This window comes from Marmota monax, unplaced genomic scaffold, assembly GCF_021218885.2.
Source record: "Marmota monax isolate L192 unplaced genomic scaffold, Marmota_monax_Labrador192_F-V1.1 WCK01_AAM20220418_F8-fsc00016, whole genome shotgun sequence".
Taxonomy (NCBI): Eukaryota; Metazoa; Chordata; class Mammalia; order Rodentia; family Sciuridae; genus Marmota; species Marmota monax.
The window spans coordinates 22,701,626-22,725,333 of record NW_026695209.1 but is presented as its reverse complement, the minus strand read 5'-3'; the positions used below and the strand labels follow the sequence as shown (position 1 = coordinate 22,725,333).

General features: G+C 33.7%; 1 protein-coding gene across 1 annotated transcript in view; it reads right to left on the bottom strand.

Moving 5' to 3' along the window:
• Window positions 1-23,708, bottom strand: part of Cadm2 (cell adhesion molecule 2) — a 397,408-nt gene that overhangs the window by 117,087 nt on the left and 256,613 nt on the right. The window contains exon 7 of the mRNA XM_058574551.1: window positions 4,314-4,404. Coding sequence (XP_058430534.1) covers window positions 4,314-4,404 — 91 coding nt within the window. The remainder of the gene's footprint in view (window positions 1-4,313; window positions 4,405-23,708) is intronic.

Here is a 23,708-nt window from a genome sequence, read left to right as displayed (position 1 = left end):
TTTTTTTTCCTCCTTCCGCTTTTATTTTTTTTTTTCCTCCTTCAGCTTTTTGCCTGAAAGCTGTCTGGGAATTCAGCCAAAGAAAGAAGAGGGTTGCAAAAACTCTGGGGACTTAAAAGAAAAGTGGCTGGCATTAGCTTGGTCCTCACTTTAAACTAAAATTAAAACAATAGACAGACATGTACAGTAATCTCTCTTTTAAGGAAAGAATAGAATGGCTCTATAGTAGTGTCAAGTGGAACAATTTGGTTCGGGCCCAAGTTATGCAGCTGTTCCACAGGAAAATGGCAAAAGGCTTCAGTCCAAAGCAGGCAAATAAGGCATGATTGTTCATAAATAGTCACTGGGGCCCTCACATTTAGAACAAGGAAAACAACATTAGCATGCAGCAGGGCAGCCTACAACATGAGTCTCAATACAACTTGGGCCACACCATCATTTTATGATTTGCACAAAAGATAATGGTGTTATTTTGTCTGCTAACAATAAACTTAATAATGATTAATAACTTATTCTTCAAGAATCTGTATGTTGAACAAACATTTTGTTTTGAGAAACAATGAAGGTTTGGTCATGGATTAAAATATTATTTAAGTTAGCTAGAAGATGTAAAGAAATCATATCCATTATACATTTCTGACTTGCTCGTTAGAGGTGGATGAGGTAAATGGTTAACGGTGATAGAAATTAAATGTCTGGGGAACTGAGCCATAGTGCTGCTTCTCAGTGGTGCCAAAATAACAAAATGGGGAACCAGGTGCAATAGCTGCAATGTAATGGAGCGGAACTTTGGCAGTGATCACCAGAGTGAACAGGCAATTCTAACCTGCCTATTGGATACATGTGATATCACAGACTTCATTTTCCTCTCTTTTCTTTGATTCTATCTTAAAATATGAGCAGCCTCCCTACTATGCTTTTAAATTATATTTTAATTTTAAATTTCAGTTTTCAAAGTTTTCTTCATTCCTTTTTCCACTTTTTATTAATCATTTTCTGAAGTAGATAGCTTTCTCATTAGTGATTCTGTTCCTTCTCCACTACCTATAAACTCCTTGATTAATCCATTTCAATTTACCTTCTGTTCCATTTTCTCTAATGAGAGTATTTTCTTTATGATCAGTAAGACTTCCTTCTGAGAAAATCCAATGTTTTAAGTTTAGTCTTCCCTTCTTTTTTGACCTATCTGCCTCATGTGGCACTGTTGGAGATAGAAAATAAACTGCAGAGAGGCTACAAGGTAAATTGTTTTAAAAGAGGTTAATTTCATTCATTTATTGGAAATGATAGTGATTTTGAAAATGGAGGTGAGTTGATTTCAAGAAAATTAGGAAAAGCAAAAACATCAGTGGTCTAAAAGAAGTAGGGAATCAGTGAAGTTGACTGTAACTTTACTGTCAATCGCTTGGCAGCCTACATGTAAGCAAAATGAAAAGGAAAAAAATGGAAATGAAAATATAATACAAGGAAATATGTTAATTTACATTTCTCTTGGATTATAGCATATAGGTTATAACACTGGAATCTCTAAGGTTAAAGTTCAAAATATAACAACTGTTTTCAGCACTAATGGAGTGTATGGATTAATTGCTCAAAGACACTGTATTAGTTAAGGCTTTTTATATGGGAATATACTCATGCCAGAAATGGTCACTTGAGTAGAAATTTGCAAACGTTTACAAAGAGTATAAATAAAGAATAATTCATGATAAGTATGGCAACAGTGAAATATATGAGATGGGGCTGGGGATGTGGCTCAAGTGGTAGCACGCTCGCCTGGCATGCGTGGGGCGCTGGGTTCCATCCTCAGCACCACATAAAAATAAAATAAAGATGTTGTGTCCACCGAAAACTAAAAAATAAATATTAAAAAATTCTTTCTCTCTCTCTCTGTCTTTATATATATATATATATATATATATATATATATATACACTTATTAGTGTTATATATATATATATATATATAACTAATAAGTTCTTCACTATAAAGCATCCAGAGTTCCAATTTCAGTGCTGAAAATAATTGTGAGCCTCATCCTAGATTCTGGTTTGGCTGACTAGGTGGCAATTTAGTCTCAGCAGTTGAAGTAGTAGCAAATAATTGAAAGAGTATAAACTTTGGGCAAGACTTAACTAAGAGTAAGTCCTGGCTCAGCAATCTTAAATCTGCATGAATAAGGAAAATTTGAATAACACTTTCAAGACTTAGTTTTCACTTCTGTAAAATAGGAAGGTTTTCTATTTGCTTTTTCTGTTTTAAAAGTGAGACTAATCAGGATCATCTGAGAAAAGTCATATTTTCTATTTCTTAAGTAAGATATTTTATACTTCATATTCATCTGCAATTTAGAGGATTATTATATATCACAGTTTATTTCTAGCTAACTGAAACTCAAACCGAAAATATGGCATCTCTATTCAATTGTATCTGCAGTGAGTGGTATGGACTACTTGAAAATATAATTTCACAAACCTCATATTCCATCTATTCTCATAAATAAAATGATTTTGCTCTTGTTGGGAGTGGGTATGACATCAGAGAACAGAGAGAAAATTGGATTCTATTTGAACATGCAAGAACTTTTTCCTAAAAATCTCAGCTCATATAACTGCATGCATTGAATATACCAAAGTATACACATATGCACTTTTGGAGAAAACTAAAGAAAAATAAAAGAATCAAAACAAAATTGTGTGCTTTGTCTTTATCCTCCCATGTTCCTTCAGATCTCCAAATGAGAGTCCCTGTGATTGTCAGAAGAAACAGAAACAAAAGAAGAGAGTAGAGGAAAAAGTCATAGTTGGAAAATAACAGAAAGAATCAAGAGTTGAGATGGAAAGAACTGTTGAGACATAGGTTTTGTTTTGATAGTGAATATATAGAAACAGAGAAATTTGGGGGTTAATTATGTCTAAAGCTGACTGGAGTCCATTATGCTTTTTTTCCCTAAAGTACTGAATTTTTAGCCAAAAAATTCTTGTTGGAGCTGTAAAGCTGAAATGTACTAGTCACATATGAATAGCATCTTAAGCTTCTCAGAGGTTAGAATTATAAAAGTGAATTGAGTAGGCTATGCAGCCAAGTTACTATGAAAAAACAAATTTCCTTTTGAAGTATAAAATGACTTCCAATATATTTTAAAAGATAGAAAAATAATACATTAACCATAAATTGTTCCTAAAATAAATGTCTTTGTATCTCTGAGAAATAATTATTGAAGAAAAATAATATTAAGATATCAAATTTATGATAAAGAAGGCACTGATTCACTGAAAATGGTTAAAAAATAATGATATGCAAGAGGAGAAGTTAAAATATTAGGCTTCTACCTTATAATTTTTTATTTGTCCTTTTTCTATCTTACAATTTTTTAAGAAAAATTTCTCATATGATACCTACATTTAAATAAATTATATTATTGAAAGCAAATTTTTAATAATTTAACCTAATTTTCACAGAAGCTATCTCAAGTAGTTATATACAGAGTACAACTGAATTCCTTTTATTAAAATTTAAAGAGAATGTAAATCAATTGTAAACATTTTTAAAATCAAGCAAAAAGTTAAGCCTAGACTGTTATTACATTAGAACAGTCATAGTATTAAATGATTTATATTTAAAAAATTCATATTTAAGTATCATTTAAAACAATAGGGATCCTATTAGTTAGCTGTTTATAAACATTAACACCACAAAGTAAAGTTTAGAGTTGAGGTGACATTAGCATACATCTATTCTAATAATGAAATGATTTTATAACTGACAACATTGAGCTTCTAACCCTTTCAATTCACAATAACCAAGCTTATCTCATTCACAAATTATGTCTCATTGGGAGCTACAAAAGGAAAATGCATTTTAATTTTCTTATTTCAAAAATGATTTTCCATTTAAAACCTGAATGTATTTGCAGATGCTTCCATATTTTCTTTTTTGTTTGGGTGAACTAAGTTCAGCAATGTCTAACTTTTTATTTTTAATCTAATGATATAAAGAGTGACTGATTAAGTCTACAATCCTTTCAGGTTGAAATATCTTACTATAATAAAAAAATAAAGAGAGAGAAAGAGAAGAGGGGCGGGGGAGGGGATCACAGCTGGAAACCTTCCCAGAAACTTCACTAGATGACAAAGTAAAAACCAATCTTCTACAGACACTTAATGAAGACATGGTTCAGGGGGTTTTCTGTTCTAGAGATCACTTTGCCCACTAAGAAAAGATAAACACAGTGGATTTCTACAGTTAAACCCTGCAATCAAAGGAGGATAAAAGAAAAAGTGAAAAACTTTATTGCTCATTAAATCACTTACAGTGGTTTTCCTTTGGATTCACAAGTCAAAATTAAAGGCTGTCCTTCTTGTGGAAAAGGAGTAGATGGTATAATCTTAACTGATGGTGTATCTAGGAAGAATGAAATATTAAGGAAGATATTAAACACACATGACAAAGGATTTAATAACTGCATTATCTGCATGTTCAGCATTTATGATATTTCTTAAAATTGCACTTATAAGAGATTGCTTAGATTTGATGAAGTATAGTATGTAATTTTAAGAAGCTTGTTTCTTGTCAGCGCAAATCTAACAAAAATATCTGAATATCTTAAGAGCATCACTGAAATCTTAATTTAAAAGTGAGATTGCAAAAAGTGGTTCAGAGGAATATCAAGCATTTCATACAATTGTTTCTTCAACTATTTATAGATGGCTATGAATACTATTATTATGGACTGAATGCATTTATGTGCATTTGAATAACAACACTTTCATTGTTGCAGGAATACCAGGGACTCACAATAAAGAACCCCCAATGAACACAAGATGAACTACTTTCTCAGAAGCATTATGGAGAATCTCTTTGAAAACTCAGTAATGCAGCACTGAGCACATGCTGCTAGCTCTGAAGTACAGTTGGCAAATTAATTTAAAAAGTATAATATTACTAAAAGTTAACAATTTGTTTTATATGCTACAACAAAATTTTTAGAAAATTATTTCTCCTTAAGAATAAAATCATCCCAGTGGAAGAAATCAAGAATACCCCAAAATATTTAAGATATATATATATATATATATATATATATATGAAAATGTTTTATTTATACAATAAAAATGTAAATGGAAAATACAATTTAAAAAACACAGACAATGGAAACACATTTCTTTCTTTCTTTCTTTCTTTCTTTCTTTTTTTTTTTCAGTGCTGAGTGTTGAACTCAGTTCCCTACACATGCTAGGCAAGTGCTACCACTGAGTTACTGCCCCAGCCCACACACTTCACACTCATTTCTTTATAGTATTTTGTTGGTTCTGGCATTGTTTAACCAATAGTCAATATGAAATTGCTTTCCTGTCTTCTTTCCATATTGTGTATCCATACTGTGTACATTGAACAAAATAGACTATGACTGCTCCTAATAATCACAATTATTCTCACTGTGTCCTTAGTTTTAATGAAAGAATAGAATGGAGCTAGCATTATATTCACTCTCAGACTTTTAAACTCATGAAATAAGTATCAATTGTGTAATTTTCAGAAATGTCGTATATAAAACAAGCTACAATCTTGTGGTTGAACTTATGTCATTTTTGAAATTATTTGTGCTTCATATGCATTCTTAATCTTTTAAGGAACAAAAATCTCATTTAAAGTACTCAAAAATCTTATCCTGGTTACAAAAAATACCATATATATATTATTATAAATAATTGTGATATATGACAATCTCCAGAGAAAAAATAATAGAAGAAATATGACATATTTCTCCACCAAGTATAAGACAATACACACGTTTTTCTGTCTTTGGATTTGCTATAGTTTAGATCTAAAATGTTCCCCAAAGGTTCATGTATTAAAGACATGCTTGCTAGCATGTGGCACTATTGGAAGGCTGTGGAACCTTTACAAGGTAGAGCATAGGCAATGACCTAACTCCTTTCCACTATGTGTGCCCTTGCAGGCGATCTGTGGAATATGGTCCTTTCTTGCCTTTCTCTTTGCTTCCTACCTACCAAGAGTTAAATAAGCTTCCTCTATTATGTGGTCTCAACATGTACTCCCACCATTATAAACTGTGACACTCCAGGCCCAAAGCAACAGAGCAAAACAAGCAAGTACTGAAATTTCTAAACCTATGAGCCAAAATAAACATTTTCCTATATCAAATTCATTTTCTGAGGCATTCTGCTACAATAACACCAAGTTGGATATCTTGGGTCTGGAATGCAAGCATTGGGTTTTCCTTGGCTCTGAGCCTACACACCTTTGTACTGGGACTAAACCAACAAGTCTCGTTTCTGAGACCATCAGACTCAGGCTGGAACTACACCAATGGCTTGCTGGAGTCTCTAACTTGCTGACCCACTCTGCACAAATGGGGAATTGCCAGCTTCTATGATCCTATGAATAATACCTTTTAGTCTATCTATCTATCTATCTATCTATCTATCTATCTATCTATCTATCTATCTATGTATAAACTACTCGTTCTATTTCTCTGGAAAGCTCTGACTAATACACTGTGTTAACAAAGAGAATATGAAGCATGTGGAGAGGGTTTGTCATCTCAGTAGGCCCTGGAAAGTTATATAGGAAGGAAAGGAAATAAATAAGACAAATAAAGTCTATGTTATTAAGCAAATTATACTTTGGGCAACTTAAGTTCAATCTTGCTCTGAAACTCAGAGATGATGTAGGATATGCTTCGGTTATTTGACTTAATGGGCAAGGGACGGAGTATATATGGAATATTTACCAATGCTAATTAGAATTTGGTTGAGGATTGCTCCTGGGGTAAAGGAGAGAGGTGTTAGTTCCAGGGCACTGCTACCCTGCTCATAAGATAGGACTGGTACGTGCCAAAATGATATGTCAGGTTATCACCAGTTTCTGCTTCAGTAAGGTAAATTTAGAGAACTGTGATAAAGGATGAACACAGAATATGTACTGATTTTGCCTAACTCTGCCTGTTTAGTTTAAGTAGTTTATTAGAGGAGAGGATTTTTATAACAAATGATCTCTTGAAGTATGATTCAGCATTCCCTTTAGATTTACCATACAGAATTTCAATTATAAGCAAATGCCAAAGCAGATAATACACTAAGCAAGTATTTCTATAAAACTCACAAGAATAAACCAAATAACCTTCAAGTTAACAAAAACCAAGGAACATAATACAATACTCTTATTATTTGACTTCAAATTATTAAAAATATTGATTAGTTTTATTTTTCTAAGTGAATATGAAAACTGAAAAAGTCATTGAATGTAAACATGTTTTAAAAATGGAGATATAATCTTAAAGAAGTCTTTCTTGACTTTCTTTGACAGTTCTCCCCTTTACACAAAATCTCACACAAATACATACATACAGATGCATACACACACGTACACATACAATATTGTTATATATCTCTGGCTAATCTTTTTTTTATTATTCTACTTGGGTTTTTTTATATTTAGCCTTTAAAATTTTGAGATCAGGAAAAATATGATTCAGAATCTGTTCTCACATAACTTTCTTTCTGGTCTATCAGCCACACCTATATCTACCTATTAATCACTCACAGATTTAGACCCCAGAGAAATTCTTTTCTATGAGCTACACTACCTTATCTGCAGCAACTATTCAGCATGTCCACTTGGATATATCAAAGACATGGCACATTTGATATGCCTAAAATGAACTCAAAGCCCCCAGCCTTCCCTTTGTCATTTCTCTCCTCCAGCAATCATTAGTTTGATAAAATACCATCAGATGTCTCTTGTTCCTTTATCATTTCTATAACCAATTAGTCAACAAATTGTTTTCTATAATTTATCCATAAAATCCAGTTGATCTATCTCCTACATAATTTTCATATCCACACATTTTTTGTACCTCCAAAATCATTTTTTGGTCCAGTTTGCCAAAACAGTATTTGCCAAAATGGTATCCTTTGCAACAGTATTATGCCCATCTTAATCTTACAGTAAAACTAAACAAAACTGTCTTCTCGTAACAAGAATCTTACCACACAATTTTTTTTCTTTTCTTTTTACCTTTTTGTGTTTTGCACTACTGACAATTGAAACCTGAACTTTGTGCATGTTAGGCGAACATTTTACCATTGAGCTACATTCAAGCCCACATCAACATTTTTTTAAAAACCTCACATATTAATCTCTGCTGTCAGGATAAAAGGAAAAATTATTAAATTATTTAAGTCCTTCATGATCTGTGTCTTTCTTTAATTTCTTGTCCTTTAACTTTCTATTTCATCCTTTGAATTGCATGCAATTATGCTTTCTTCCAGATTCTTTAAAGAATGTTTCATCTTGACTTTATATAAAATGTCAGAAATGTTACATTTTGGGAGGATCTTAACTTTTACATATTTTTTAAATCTTAAATGGCATATGCTAAGGGTAATTATCAGTTACCCTCTAATTTTTTCAGATGCATCTGTTACATATTATTCATCCTTATGTATTTTTTTAAGTCATAGATGTAGCCTGTGTTTTGCATAGTGCTTTATACTAAGTTTATGCTTAGTAAATAATTACTAAATGTTTTAGACACCTTTTTGCTGCTGTGACTAAAAGAACTGACAAGAACAATTTTAGAGGAGGAAAAGTTTATATGGGGTTCACAGTTTCAGAGGTTCATAGACAGCTAGCTCCATTCCTTGGGGCTCCAGGTGAGACAACATCATGGCTGAAGAATGTGGAGGACAGAAGCAGCTCACATAATGATGAGAAAGAAAAGAGACTCTACTTGCCAAATACAATATATACCCAAAAGCACATCCCCAGGGAGCTACCTCCTCTAGTCATACCCTACCCGCCTTCAGTTACCACCCTGTTAATCCCCATCAGGGGATTAATTAATTGATTGGGTTAAGGGTCTCATAACCCATCATTTCACCTTGGAACATTTCACCACATCAGCTTTTGGGAGAAAACTCATATGTAAACCATAACACTAAATAAACAAAAGCAATAAAATTTCTGATGCATATTATCATAAATTTGGTACAAATTATAAAATATTTTTTAAAATCCTTAATCAAAATTTTGTTGGTGCCTGCTGCACAGATAACTGCTCTTAAATACTCATGTCACAAACCTTAGATTAACTTTCAATCTTAGCTCACATTTACATTAATTAAATGTATATTGCTAATTGTCTTCCTGTTACAAATTGTCTGCCTTAGATATCCTCAGATAATAATTTTACATGATTTAAATTGGGAATGTCTTTTTTAATATAAGCACTACATACATACACTATTTTTCTCTCATCATCTGGTCTTGGCAGGAGAAACACTCAATTTTGAACAGATTTATTGAAGTATTATGCCAAAATGCTAGATTTGATGACCATAAAATGTTAGTAATTCCTATTTATACATGTTCATAGCAATGCACACAAAATTACCTTAGTAACATGTCAGATTCAATAGAAGTGTGATTACTGCTCTGAATTTACTATCAAATATTTTTTAATAACAGGAAGTCATTTGTATTCTGACCAAATTTTACTTAATGACAAAAACCTGTAATTATTTTTATTTTATTCTTATAAGTATTATATTGTATCCATTAGGGAGTTGACAAGAAGTATCAGGTTATTATTATATATAACTATATAAATTCTGATATAGAACAAGAATTATATATATAACTATATAATTTATATAGTTATATGTATATAACTATATAAATTCTAAATTATATATAACTATATAAATTATATATAACTATATAAATTCTAATATATATATATATGTGTGTGTGTGTGTGTGTGTGTATATATATATATATATATATATATATATATATGCTCTTTTTTACTATTAAAGGCATGTTAGGGTAAAGGAATATAAATATTATTTACTTGTAACAATTTCTTCAAAATATTTCTTTTAGTAAGTGAAACCCACATCTAAACATATTTTTATATTATTTATTTTTTGAATATTAAAATGAATGGATGTTTTCAGGAATGGCATGCTACACAATAGATTTTTATAATACTGATTTTATAAAATAAACAAATGTATATATTTAGCTTTGGTCTTTTTACTAATCCAGATAAGAATAAAAATGAGAAATTAAGTACTATTTAATTTGATTTTTCCACTGCCAAGTCATCTATTAATATTTTTTATTTTATTTTTTCTGTGTCTGTATTTCTTTTTTTTTAATTGATTTTATTTTTTTAAATACACAACAGTGGAATGCATTACAATTCTTATTACACATATAGAGCACAATTTTTCATATCTTTGTATATAGAGTATTTTCACATCAATTCATGTCTTTATACATGTACTTTGTTTTCTGTTATTTTTGCATTACAATTCTTATTACACGTATATATCACAATTTTTCATATCTCTGTTTGTATATAAAGTATATTGACACCCAATTCATATCTTCATACATGTACTTTGAATAATGATGCCCATCACATTCCACCATCCTTTGCTAATGTGTCTTATTTCTTAAATTATTTGTAGGTTTCCTTCTAGGTTGTAGTTTTTCATTACAAATATATTTCAAAGCATTGGGAATATTGCTTAAACAGATTACTTAAATAGTAATTCCAGACTGCTATGGAAGTAATTCCTCTATTTCACTCTCTAGAAGCAACATGAATTAATTCTATTATACTTCTTTACAAACCAGAATAATGTTCTTGCTTCAGTACTTTGGGGATGCAAATAATGTCCTGTTTCTAAGGTGCTCATATAATGAGTTACCATGAGTTATAACAACTAGTGATACTTTTTTTAGAAGGGTTAGAAAAAAATACATTATATTGCTGCTATGTCTTTACTCTGGCTTTGTCCTATACATGAAGCCCTTATTTAACTTATTTGAGGACATTTTAAAACAGTGTGAAAATTGCTAATGTGCAAAAGTATATGTCAACTCTGTTAATCCTGTGTCTATTGAATATATATGAATGTGCTTAATATACACAGATATGAACAACAGGGAACAGTTAAAAATTAGCTTGAAATTATTCCATGGTTCAGGATAGGTACTGTTATAAAATATTGCACTTAGTTTATTTCATCCATGCTTTGAGCACTCAAGATGCAAGATCTTCATCTATTTAATCATGCGTCTTCAGATCCTAATAGAATGCTTGCTGTGAGTAAGAATTTTTCAAAGCCTTGAAAAGTTGGGGGATGCAGGCTGGAGAAGCTTTAGAATGCTGTAATCAGAACTCCATGGATCATTCTGGTGGAAGCTGAGAAGACCAGAATGCAGACAATGAAGACTGCTCATGAGGTTTGAGGACCCTACTGGGAATTGAAGTAGATGCCATGCAGGCTATATTCTGGCAAAGATATTTTCTACGTTTTATTCATGTCCTGATACTTTGTGTGAAGCCTAATTTAAAGGTGATGTACTAATTAATTTTGTAGAAGAAATTCAAGGAAGCATTGCATTCAGTCAGTGGAAAGGATGTTGCTGGCAGCTTTAGCCAGGTTTATTTTGAGAATCAGGAAAAGATATCAGAGCTGAAAGATTTTAAAAACTTGCAGTCTGGCCTGAAAAGTATGTCTCAAATTAGGGCCAGGAATGATGTGGTCCTTAAAGGTACTATTGCCCCTAAAAGAGATGCTAAGTACTTTGCATAGAGACAATAGGAAAGAGGGCTTGAGAACATCTCAGGAATGTATAAGAACATATCCTTCATAGGCTCAATGGTGTACATCGAAAATTACTTTGAGAAAAGATAATGAGGTCTTCCTGCTTGCACAGAGAGGCATCGGAAACAGTTTCATTATGCTCAGCCATGAAGTACCCAGAAGCTTCTGCAGTCATGGTTTCAGGGGGCCGAGCTACTGCAAAAGTTGGCAAAGACTTTGATGTCATCCACATAGTGCTGGTTCTGCAGGAATGAAGGATGCTAGAGTTAGGGTCTCATAGAGGCTTCCGCTGAGATTTCAAAGGAAGACCTGGAAACCAGGCAGAATGTAGCATGATCAGAGTTCCTGTGGGCTGCTTCTGAAGGGTTAATGCATGAGGATGCTAGAAGAAAGTCAAACCTGAAGTGGAGACCCTCCAAAATAAGAGATGCCAATAGGATGTGGCATGTCTGCTGAGGAAAACTGCATAAATCAAACAAAGCAAGCTTAGGAGGACCATGTGAGCTATATTCAGCAAGGGCATTGGCTTAGAACTATGCAAGGCCTTTGGAGAGAACATCAAGATGCCATGTACCCCAGATGCTGGATGTAGAGCTATAGAATTTTCTCATTATTTCTTTCTATAATCCTACTTATAACTTGTGGAATGAAGATGCTTACTCTATGCAATTTCATGTTGGATATACATAATGTGCTTTAGATTTTTACAGGGGCTCACAGAGTCTTGAATCTCAGACAAGACTTTAGACTTAGACTTTTGGGAAATGCTGAGACTGTTAAGAATATGGGACTCTTGGAAATGGACTAAACATGTTTTGCATTGTGAGATGGACATAAGCTTTAGGAGCCAGGGAAGGAATGTTTTAGGTTGGATATGAGGTGTCCTCCCTAAGTTTCTGTACTGATGTAGAAATATTCAGAGATAAAATTATTGGATTATGATAGCAGTAAGCTAATCAGTACATGTTACTTTGAATGAACTAATTAGGTGGAAACTGTGGGTAGTGTGGCATGGCTAGAGGAGGAGAGTCACTGAGAGTATACCCTGGAAGGTTTCATCTTCTCCGGAGTCCCCTTTTCCTCTCTTTGCTTCCTGGATGTTCATGAACTGAGCAGCTGTCCTCAGCCATACCCTTCTGCCAAGATGTCTCACCTCAGTCCACAGAAATGGAGTCAGCCCACCATGGACTAAACCACTGAAACTCAATGAGATAAAATAAATTTTTCTTCCTCTAAATTGTTCTTGTCAGGTATTTTGGTCAGAGTGATAAAAGCTGACTAACAAGGCTGAATAAATGAACAAATAAATTACAATGTTTCTCACAAAATGCAAGGATATGAGAAAGTTTTGAACAAGCTTTTAATAAAAGATATATTTATTCTTTCACAAATACTGCCTTAGTACTTATTAGCAGCCATACAAAATATGCAGTCATTTTGAAAGTTAAATGATTTATCTAAGGCTTTTCCAGGGGAAAATATATCATTCTTCAGAATCCATCTTAAAATATTTTCAAATATGAAAAAAAAATTTCCTGTAAGTATTCTTTTTATTTTATCTGAAAAATACTGGGGCTCATTTGGAAGAAACACAATTACAGTTGGAGAGATAGATTAATAAACCAAATATTATTCTTTTTAAAGGTTGTATTAACTTGGGAAGAAAATATCACATTCCATTTGGATAAATCAGACTTAGAATCAAAATAAAGATATTGATCCAATGGAATGGATTTTCTATATTCTTAACAAAGATTCTGGAAGATAAAAGATTTCTGATGAAGTTACTATTAAACACCTAATGAATAATCTTAAAAGAACAGCTCTTAAAGTGTTTGGTGTCAGTGGTTCAACAACATCTATCAACACTAAAGCTTTTAAAAAGAGCCTTTAAATAAAAAAAATTACCAATAAGAAACCAACCTTCTTCTGTAATTAACAAAGTATAACAGGGGCTTACAGTTATATAAAAGTAGTATTTAGCCTTTTATGAATGATGAGCAAACCACCAAAGAGAAACAACCAAAGACTAACACCTAATACTGAGTTATGAGATCATTCCACATTGTATTATATATGATGTGAACAATGATAAATAACTTAAACTGTAAACAGTAGTCATGCATTGCTTATGGTATTACATGGCCACTGATTGAAATGAAAGTATTATTTTGGTAATTTTATTTGTCCTCAAAAATTATTTTCTGTGAATACTCCCAAATGATCCATTCATTTAATGATATTTTAATATAGTTCCTAAAACATACTAGCATAGTGTTTGTACCCTTACTCCCCATGACTTCAAAGGAATTGTAACATTACAGCATTGTACATTATAACAGTCACAAGGTAACACTTCAAGATTGTTATCTTTCATACATGGTGTTACCAAGCACCAAGCATATGCTTAGGAAAGCAGGCTAATCAGAGAAGAGATCAAATCTATGTATTTCATTGGTGTATCTTCAATGGCTAGAACAAATTCAGATCTCAATTAAATATTTGCTGAATCAATGAATATGGCCTTTTGTAATTTTTTCCAACTGGTTGTTAGGAACACAAATGTGCTATAAAATCAATTTACTTCTCAGATCTATGTTCAAATAATTCTGAACATTAATCCAATATTTGACAAATTATACTTGTCAATGTAAATGCTCCATATACATCAGCTTCCTGTGTCTTTCGTAAAGTATATAAGGGAAATGTTGTCTTCATTATACAAATTATGAAAACAAAATTCAAAAGAGTGACTTGACTAAGTTCCACAAGCATAAATTGGTTTGATATTTCTCTCCCCTTATCATAACACACTTCAGCAAGTGTGTGTTTCCTGTTTTCTCTGAGACTACTCTAGGAATTAATGCTTTTTGTTTTACATTCCTTCCTCAAAATCAGTGCTTTCTCTCTGTGAATTAAAATCCAGGCCAAGATTCTTTGACTCTATATGAGCTGCATATTCTAAATCCTGTCTATCAATGTTTTGGGATTCTATGTCTAACATCTCTCTTCCTTTCTTCTCTCTCTCTCTCTCTCTCTCTCTCTCTCTCTCTCTCTCTCTCATATCATCCTCTCATATTGTTTTTCTCTTTGATAAATGAAAATACTCCTTTAAAATTTAGTTTCTTATCTCATTTATCATTAATTGCATTCATGTGTGATTCTCATTCAGAAATAACACAAACATATTTTAACAACAAATCTTTATTAAGGGAAAATTAATAGTGATTTTTTAGTATTTTACAGATGAATGATTTGTAAATATTTGCCTTATTGCAATCTTATTATAAAAAGGTTTCCAAACAAAAGAATGACTTAACACCTTTATAAAAATCTCTTGGTAATCATTAATTTTAAAGAAAAGTATATACCTCCTCACCTTAGTGAAGTCACATTGAGTTCACACTGAAATAGAAATTCTCAGCTATAGAAAATTTTGCTCTGCAAATATACTTGGCAAAGTCTATAGACATTTTTGTTTGTTGAAATGAAGGCAATAGATGTAGGGCTTACCAGTGTCATCTAATGGATTAAAGCCAGGAATGCTACTAAATAATGTAAAATGCACAGGACAAGCCCCACAATAAAGAATTGTCTGGGTCAAAATGTTCATTAAAGCATTCCTCTAAAATATTCATATATACTCTATTACCTATAGATATATTCCTTGTTACTACAAAAAAGGAAAACTAGAGAATTTTAAAACTTCAGGGATTAATGCTTTTTGTTTTACATTCCTTCCTCAAAATCAGTGCTTTCTCTCTCTGAATTAAAATCCAGGCCAAGACTCTTTGACTCCATATGATCTGCATATTCTAATTCCTGTCTATTGATGTTTCTGGATTCTGTGTCTAACATCTCTCTTCCTTTCTCCCTCTCTCTCTCCCGTGCTCTCTCTCCCTTTCTCTCACACATCATAATTAATGATATATTTGGTTTTCTCTTGTATTACTGTTTATTCCTGAAATGAAATAAAAGTTTAAATAGTCTGAGTAAGACCATGGTGATACTTGAAATAAAACACTATAAATCAAACTTGACCCATATCTCAAGGTCCATCAAATTTTATTGGGTGTTGTGAGGTGATATGGCAAGAGTTATCCAAAACCATTTCAGTTAAAGCATTATCTGCTAGTCATTTCCTATGTGTAAAATTACCTTTTTCTAATATGTCCAATTTATTTATTTTTCTCTCTGTAATTTTGAAATAAAACTCAAACTCTCACTTTCCATTTAACTCAGATTTCTTTGGGTAATGATCAAAACTATCAGATACCTTCCTTTCAACAATGTGTTAAATTCCTTCTAATTCTAGTGAAAATTACTTTTATGGCAATCATTCATTTATTTGGCAAATGTTTATAAATTACTGTGTGCACAAGGCATAGTACTACCTCTGTGCAACTGCTATACATCCACAAAAACTAGTAGGCCATAGAAATTTAATATTAATAAAAAATATAGCTCAAAAAATACAAAGTTCAAAATTGTAGGCACCATAATACTCCCATGATGCATTGTGGTAGTTACTGAGGGAACAGATTACACACATTTGATGAAATAATGATAGCTACCTAGAGAAATGGCATTTAAATTATTCAGGGAATATACAGTATTTGGTCTGGTAGAATTTTTGTGGAGGGAAGAAAGAGGATAGCATTTGAGGAGGGCAGATGAACAAAAGACTAGTGTCTAGTAAAACAAAAACAAAAACAAACAAACAAAAAAAAAACTGGGTTATAGATGAGACCTGTGAAATCATGTAGGGTATGCTATATGGGAAAGAACACTGAGAGAACCATCATAGGGGGTTATATTTTCAAAGCTTTGTGTGTCAGATTCAATAGTCTGGACATTACATTAGAGGCAGTAAAAAATCATCTAAAGTGAGTAACAGGCTCAGAAATAAGTTTTAGAAGATGTATTTGGCAATGTATAAAACTGAATGGGTTGAGAGGACATCAGAAGGATTGTGCCTTTACCATAAAAAAATGAGCCTCAAGGAAGATCTTAAAGAGAATCTAGAGGCCATAAAAATACAGGCAAAAAAAATGAATCAATACATTATTTTATTTCATATGTTTTTACAATTATATGCTTGATCTTACATTATTTAAAGTGTATTTGATATTGATTTTGTTTTTGCTCTTGTTTGTAGTATTGAGGACTGAACCCTGGGGTGCTTTATTACAGAGTTATATCCGTAGTCCTTTTTATTTTTTATTTTGAGACCCAGTGTCAGTAAGTTGCCCAGGCTGGCCTAGAACTTTTGATCCTCCAGCTGATTTTTTGACCTGCCAGGAAAATATGTGCCACAGTGCCTGGCAGTTTTCAGTTATATTTAGGGAATAATATAATTTGAGATTTGCAATTCTTAAAGATTTTTCTATGCATGGAAGGAGACCCTCAGAGTTATACAAAAGTACATACAAGAGGAAGTGAGGGGAAGGGGAAAAATAATATAAGGGGGACAAACGAATGTCAGTAGAGGGAGCAGAGAAAGAAGAGGGGAGGGGAGGGGAGGGGAGGGGAGGGGAGGGGGGATAGTAGAGGATAGGAAAGGCAGCAGAATACAACAGACACTAGTATGGCAATATGTAAATCAATGGATGTGTAACTGACGTGATTCTGCAATCTGTATATGGGGTAAAAATGGGAGCTCATAACCCACTTGAATCAAATTGTGAAATATGATATATCAAGAACTATGTAATGTTTTGAACAGCCAACAATAAAAAATTTAAAAAAAAAGAAATAAAAATGTAAGCATATATATTGTTAAAAAAAAAAAGATTTTTCTAAACGACAAAGTGAAAATTTTCTTTTTGAAATAGATTTTAAATTATCTCATTCTGCAGGTAAGATAAGAATACATTGACATGAAACATGCTTAAATTTAAGATATATTGATACAAAAGCATCCTTAAATCTATGATAAATTTTCAAGTTTTGGTATTGTTGCACTTCCATATTATAATAAGTCTTGAGACTTCAGCATCCTAGAGTTATTGTACCATTAACTCATAGATTGTCCCCAAATTATGATGAAAATGAAAAAGAGTACTAGGACATCCTAAGACAAACTCAATAGAGTAATGAGTAGCCATATCTAGCTATCTAAATTTAATGTAGACTAATTAAAATTAAATCCTCAATACAGTTTCTTAGTCACAAGATACACATTTCAATTGCTTAGTCATCACGTATCACTGACTACTGACTGCAGTTTGGGCCTGGGTATAGAACATTTCTACCATTGCAGAAACCTATTAGACAGTCCTGCTGCAGTTGATGGTTTATGTAAAAATGATATAAATTACTACTGTCACCTGGACCATCTTTGTTTATAAAGTTTCCCAGGTTTTGAATTTTATTTCATGGACATTTAAAAGAAGTCTAGAAATCAAAGCACCATCATTATAGTTCTGTTTTCTTTCAAATTGATTGTTTTACCCTTTATAATCTCAGTTCAGAATTCAGAAGCTTTATTTTCTGATCATAATGGCAAAGGAAAAAAAATTGACAGAAGAAAACATCTAAAAAAATTTAGAAAATTCAGGAGATGAATGAAAAATTCTAAAGATATTGGGGAAGAATAAGTGTTTACTTTTAGTTTTATAGACAAAGTTTGTCCTCACAACAATCAAAGTCATGAACACAAAACTTAATCTTTTAAAAAAATATTAACTCAAAATGGATCATAGATTTAAGTATTCAACATAAAACTATAAAAAACAAAAAATTATAAAATTTCTAGAAGATAAAGTAAAAGTCTAAGTTTCCAAGTGTTTGATCATAAAGGCTTTTTAGATACAACATCCCATACATGATCCATGAAATAAAAATTTGATTAAGTTGGACTTCATTTTAAAAAAGGTTTTTATTTTATGAAAGTTACAATTAAGGGATTGAAAAGACAAGGTACATACTGGAAAAAAAAACATTATATATATAAAAGGACTTTTAGCTAAGATATATGAAAATGTCTTAAAATTCAATAAGAAAAAAATTGAAAATCAGTATGAGATCTAATAGATCAATACCAGTGCTTGGGCAACTTAGCAAGACCCTAGTTAAAATAAAAAATAAATAAATAAAAAGGCTGGGATGAGGCTCAGTGGTCCAGTGCCTCTGGGTTCAATACTCAGAATAATAATAATAACAATAGTGGCCCGCGGAGGGGCAGAGCTTCCAATCACTCCTGCAAGGTAGGCGGGCCTGCGACCCACCGGCAGAACAGGAGCAGCGGCCTGCTGAGAGGCAGAGCCGCCCCCTCGCCCTGCGCCGGCAAGGTAGACGGAACTGTGACCACCCACAGAACAGGCCCAGCGGCCTGCTGAGGGGCAGAGCCGCCCCCCACCCCCCGTGTCTGCCAGGTAGGCGGAACTGTGACCAACGACAGAAAAGGCCCAGTGGCCCGCGGAGGGGCAGAGCTGCCAACCACTCCTGCAAGGTAGGCGGGCCTGCGACCCACCTGCAGAACACGCGCAGCAGCCTGCTGAGAGGCAGAGCCGCCCCCTCCCCCCGCGCCTGCAAGGTAGACAGAACTGTGACCACCAACAGAACAGGCCAGACCTGCAACCGACAGACAGAACAGGCCCAGTGGCCTGAGGAAGGGTAAAGCCCCCCCCCACGCCTGCAAGGTAGGCGGACCTGCGACTCACCGGCAGAACAGCCCCAGAGGCCTGCAGAGGGGCAGTGCCGCTGCCTGCGCCTGCAAAGTAGGCAGAACTGCGACCACCGACAGAACAAGCCTAGTGGCCCACAGAGGGACAGAGCCGCTGCCCGCGCCTGCGAGGGAGACTTTGCAACTATACAAGACCAATATAAATATATAGGGGGAAAATTCAATAGCACCACAGTTTCACCAAGTAGAAAGGAACGCGAACAGTATGAAGAGACAAGGAAAGAAAGGACCACAAGCAATGCAGGTCAACTTAACATTAGAACAGGTAATAGCTGCAGCAGATGGAATGTCAGATAAAGAATTCAGGATATACATGCTTCAGATGATCTGGAGTCTCAAGGAAGACATCAGACAGCAAAATCAGACAATGAAAGATCACTTCCACAATGAATTACATAAACAAATGCAAGAAGCAAAAGATCAACTATACAGGGAGATAGAGGTTATAAAAAACAAACAAACAGAAATCCTAGAAATGCAGGAAGCAATAAACCAACTTAAAAACTCAATTGAGAGTACTACCAGCAGAGTAGAACACTTAGAAGATAGAACATCAGACAATGAAGATAAAGTATTTCAACTTGAAAAGAACATAGACAGCTCAGCAAGACTGTTAAGAAACCATGAGCAGAACATCGAAGAAATATGGGATAACATCAAGAGATCAAATTTAAGAGTCATTGGGATACAGGAAGGGACAGAGTTTCAAACCAAAGGAATGAGCAATCTATTCAATGAAATAATATGAGAAAACTTCCCAGACTTGAAGAATGAGACAGAATCCCAAATCCTAGAAGCCTACAGGACGCCGAATGTGCAAAATCATAAGAGACCCACACCTAGACACATTATAATGAAGATGCCCAACATACAGAATAAGGAGAGAATTTTAAAAGCTACAAGAGAAAGGAAGCAGATTACATTTAGGGGTAAGCCAATCAGGATAACAGCTGATCTTTCAACACAGACTCTGAAAGCTAGAAGATCCTGGAATAACATATTTCAAACACTGAAAGAAAATGGGTTCCAACCAAGAATTGTGTTTCCAGCGAAATTAAGCTTCAGGATGGAAGATGAAATTAAAACCTTCCACGATAAACAAAAGTTAAAAGAATTTGCAGCTAGAAAACCATCTCTTCAAAACATCCTTGGCAAAACATTACAGGAAGAGGAAATGGAAAATAACAATGAAAACCAACAGTGGGAGGTAGGACAGTAAAGGGGGGAAAAATAATCAAAGAGGAAAACAAGCCATGTTTAGTAACATAAATAAACAAATATGGCTGGAAGAACAACCCATATCTCAATAATAACCCTAAATGTTAATGGCTTAAACTCACCAATTAAGAGACACAGGCTAGTAGAATGGATCACAAAACAAGACCCAACAATATGCTGCCTACAGGAGATGCATTTGATAGGAAAAGACATACATAGGCTGAAGGTGAAAGGCTGGGAAAAATCATATCACTCATATGGACTTTGGAAACAAGCAGGTGTGTCCATACTCATATCAAATAAAATAGATTTCAAGCCCAAGTTAATCAAAAGGGATAAAGAGGGACACTACATACTGCTCAAGGGAACCATACACCAACAAGACATAACAATCATAAATATATATGCCCCTAACAATGGTGCAGCTATGTTCATCAAACAAACTCTTCTCAAGTTCAAGAGTCTAATAGACCACCATACAATAATAATGGGAGACTTCAACACACCTCTCTCACCAATGGACAGATCTTCCAAACAAAAGTTGAATAAGGAAACTATAGAACTCAATAACACAATTAATAACCTAGACATAATTGACATATATAGAATATACTACCCAACATCAAGCAGTTACACTTTTTTCTCAGCAGCACATGGATCCTTCTCAAAAATAGATCACATATTATGTCACAGGGCAACTCTTAGACAATATAAAGGAGTAGAGATAATACCATGCATCTTATCTGATCATAATGGAATGAAACTGAAAATCAACGATAAAAGAAGGAAGGAAAAAGCATACATCACTTGGAGAATGAACAACAGGTTACTGAATGATCAATGGGTTATAGAAGACATCAAGGAGGAAATTAAAAAATTCTTAGAGATAAATGAAAACACAGACACAACATATCGGAATCTATGGGACACATTGAAAGCAGTTCTAAGAGGAAAATTCATTGCTTGGAGTTCATTCCTTAAAAAAAGAAAAAACCAACAAATAAATGATCTCATACTTCATCTCAAAATCCTTGAAAAAGAAGAGCAAAACAACAGCAAAAGAAGTAGAAGGCAAGAAATAATGAAAATCAGAGCTGAAATTAATGAAATCAAAACAAAAGAGACAATTGAAAAAATTGACAAAACTAAAAGTTGGTTCTTTGAAAAAATAAACAAAATCGACAGACCCTTAGCCATGCTAGCGAAGAGAAGAAGAGAGAGAACTCAAATTACTAGCATACGGGATGAAAAAGGCAATATCACAACAGACACTTCAGAAATACAGAAGATAATCAAAAATTATTTTGAATCCTTATACTCCAATACATTAGAAGATAGTGAAGGCATAGATAAATTTCTTAAGTCATATGATCTGCCCAGATTGAGTCAGGAGGATATAGACAACCTAAACAGACCAATATCAATTGAGGATATAGAAGAAACCATCAAAAGACTTCCAACTAAGAAAAGCCCAGGACCAGATGGGTATACAGCAGAGTTTTACAAAACCTTTAAAGAGGAACTAATACCAATACTTTTCAAGCTACTTCAGGAAATAGAAAAAGAGGGAGAACTTCCAAATTCATTCTACGAGGCCAACATCACCCTGATACCTAAACCAGACAAAGACACTTCAAAGAAAGAAAACTACAGACCAATATCTCTAATGAACCTAGATGCAAAAATCCTCAATAAAATTCTGGCGAATCGGATACAAAAACATATCAAAAAAATTGTGCACCATGATCAAGTAGGATTCATCCCTGGGATGCAAGGCTGGTTCAATATACGGAAATCAATAAATGTTATTCACCACATCAATAGACTTAAAAATAAGAACCATATGATCATCTCGATAGATGCGGAAAAAGCATTCGACAAAGTACAGCATCCCTTTATGTTCAAAACTCTAGAAAAACTAGGGATAACAGGAACATACCTCAATATTGTAAAAGCGATCTATGCTAAGCCTCAGGCTAGCATCATTCTGAATGGAGAAAAATTGAAGGCGTTCCCTCTAAAATCTGGAACAAGACAGGGATGCCCTCTCTCACCACTTCTGTTCAACATAGTTCTCGAAACACTGGCCAGAGCAATTAGATGAAAGAAATTAAAGGCATAAAAATAGGAAAAGAAGAACTTAAATTATCACTATTTGCAGGTGACATGATTCTATACCTAGCAGACCCAAAAGGCTCTACAAAGAAACTATTAGAGCTAATAAATGAATTCAGCAAAGTCGCAGGATATAAAATCAACATGCATAAATCAAAGGCATTCCTGTATATCAGCGACAAATCCTCTGAAATGGAAATGAGGACAACCACTCCATTCACAATATCTTCAAAAAAAATAAAATACTTGGGAATCAACCTAACAAAAGAGGTGAAAGACTTATACAATGAAAACTACAGAACCCTAAAGAGAGAAATATAAGAAGATCTTAGAAGATGGAAAAATATACCCTGTTCATGGATAGGCAGAACTAACATCATCAAAATGGCGATATTACCAAAAGTTCTCTATAGGTTTAATGCAATGCCAATCAAAATCCCAACGGCATTTCTTGTAGAAATAGAGAAAGCAATCATGAAATTCATATGGAAAAATAAAAGACCCAGAATAGCAAAAACAATGCTAAGCAGGAAGTGTGAATCAGGCGGTATAGCGATACCAGACTTGAAACTATACTACAGAGCAATAGTAACAAAAACATCATGGTACTGGTACCAAAACAGGCGGGTGGACCAATGGTACAGAATAGAGGACACAGAAACCAATCCACAAAACTACAACTACCTTATATTTGATAAAGGGGCTAAAAGCATGCAATGGAGGAAGGATAGCATCTTCAACAAATGGTGCTGGGAAAACTGGAAATCCATATGCAACAAAATGAAACTGAATCCCTTTCTCTCGCCATGCACAAAAGTTAATTCAAAATGGATCAAGGAGCTTGATATCAAATCAGAGACACGCCGTCTGATAGAAGAAAAAGTTGGCTATGATCTACATACTGTGGGGTCGGGCTCCAAATTCCTCAGTAGGACACCCATAGCACAAGAGTTAATAACTAGAATCAACAAATGGGACTTACTCAAACTAAAATTTTTTTCTAAGCAAAAGAAACAATAAGAGAGGTAAATAGAGAG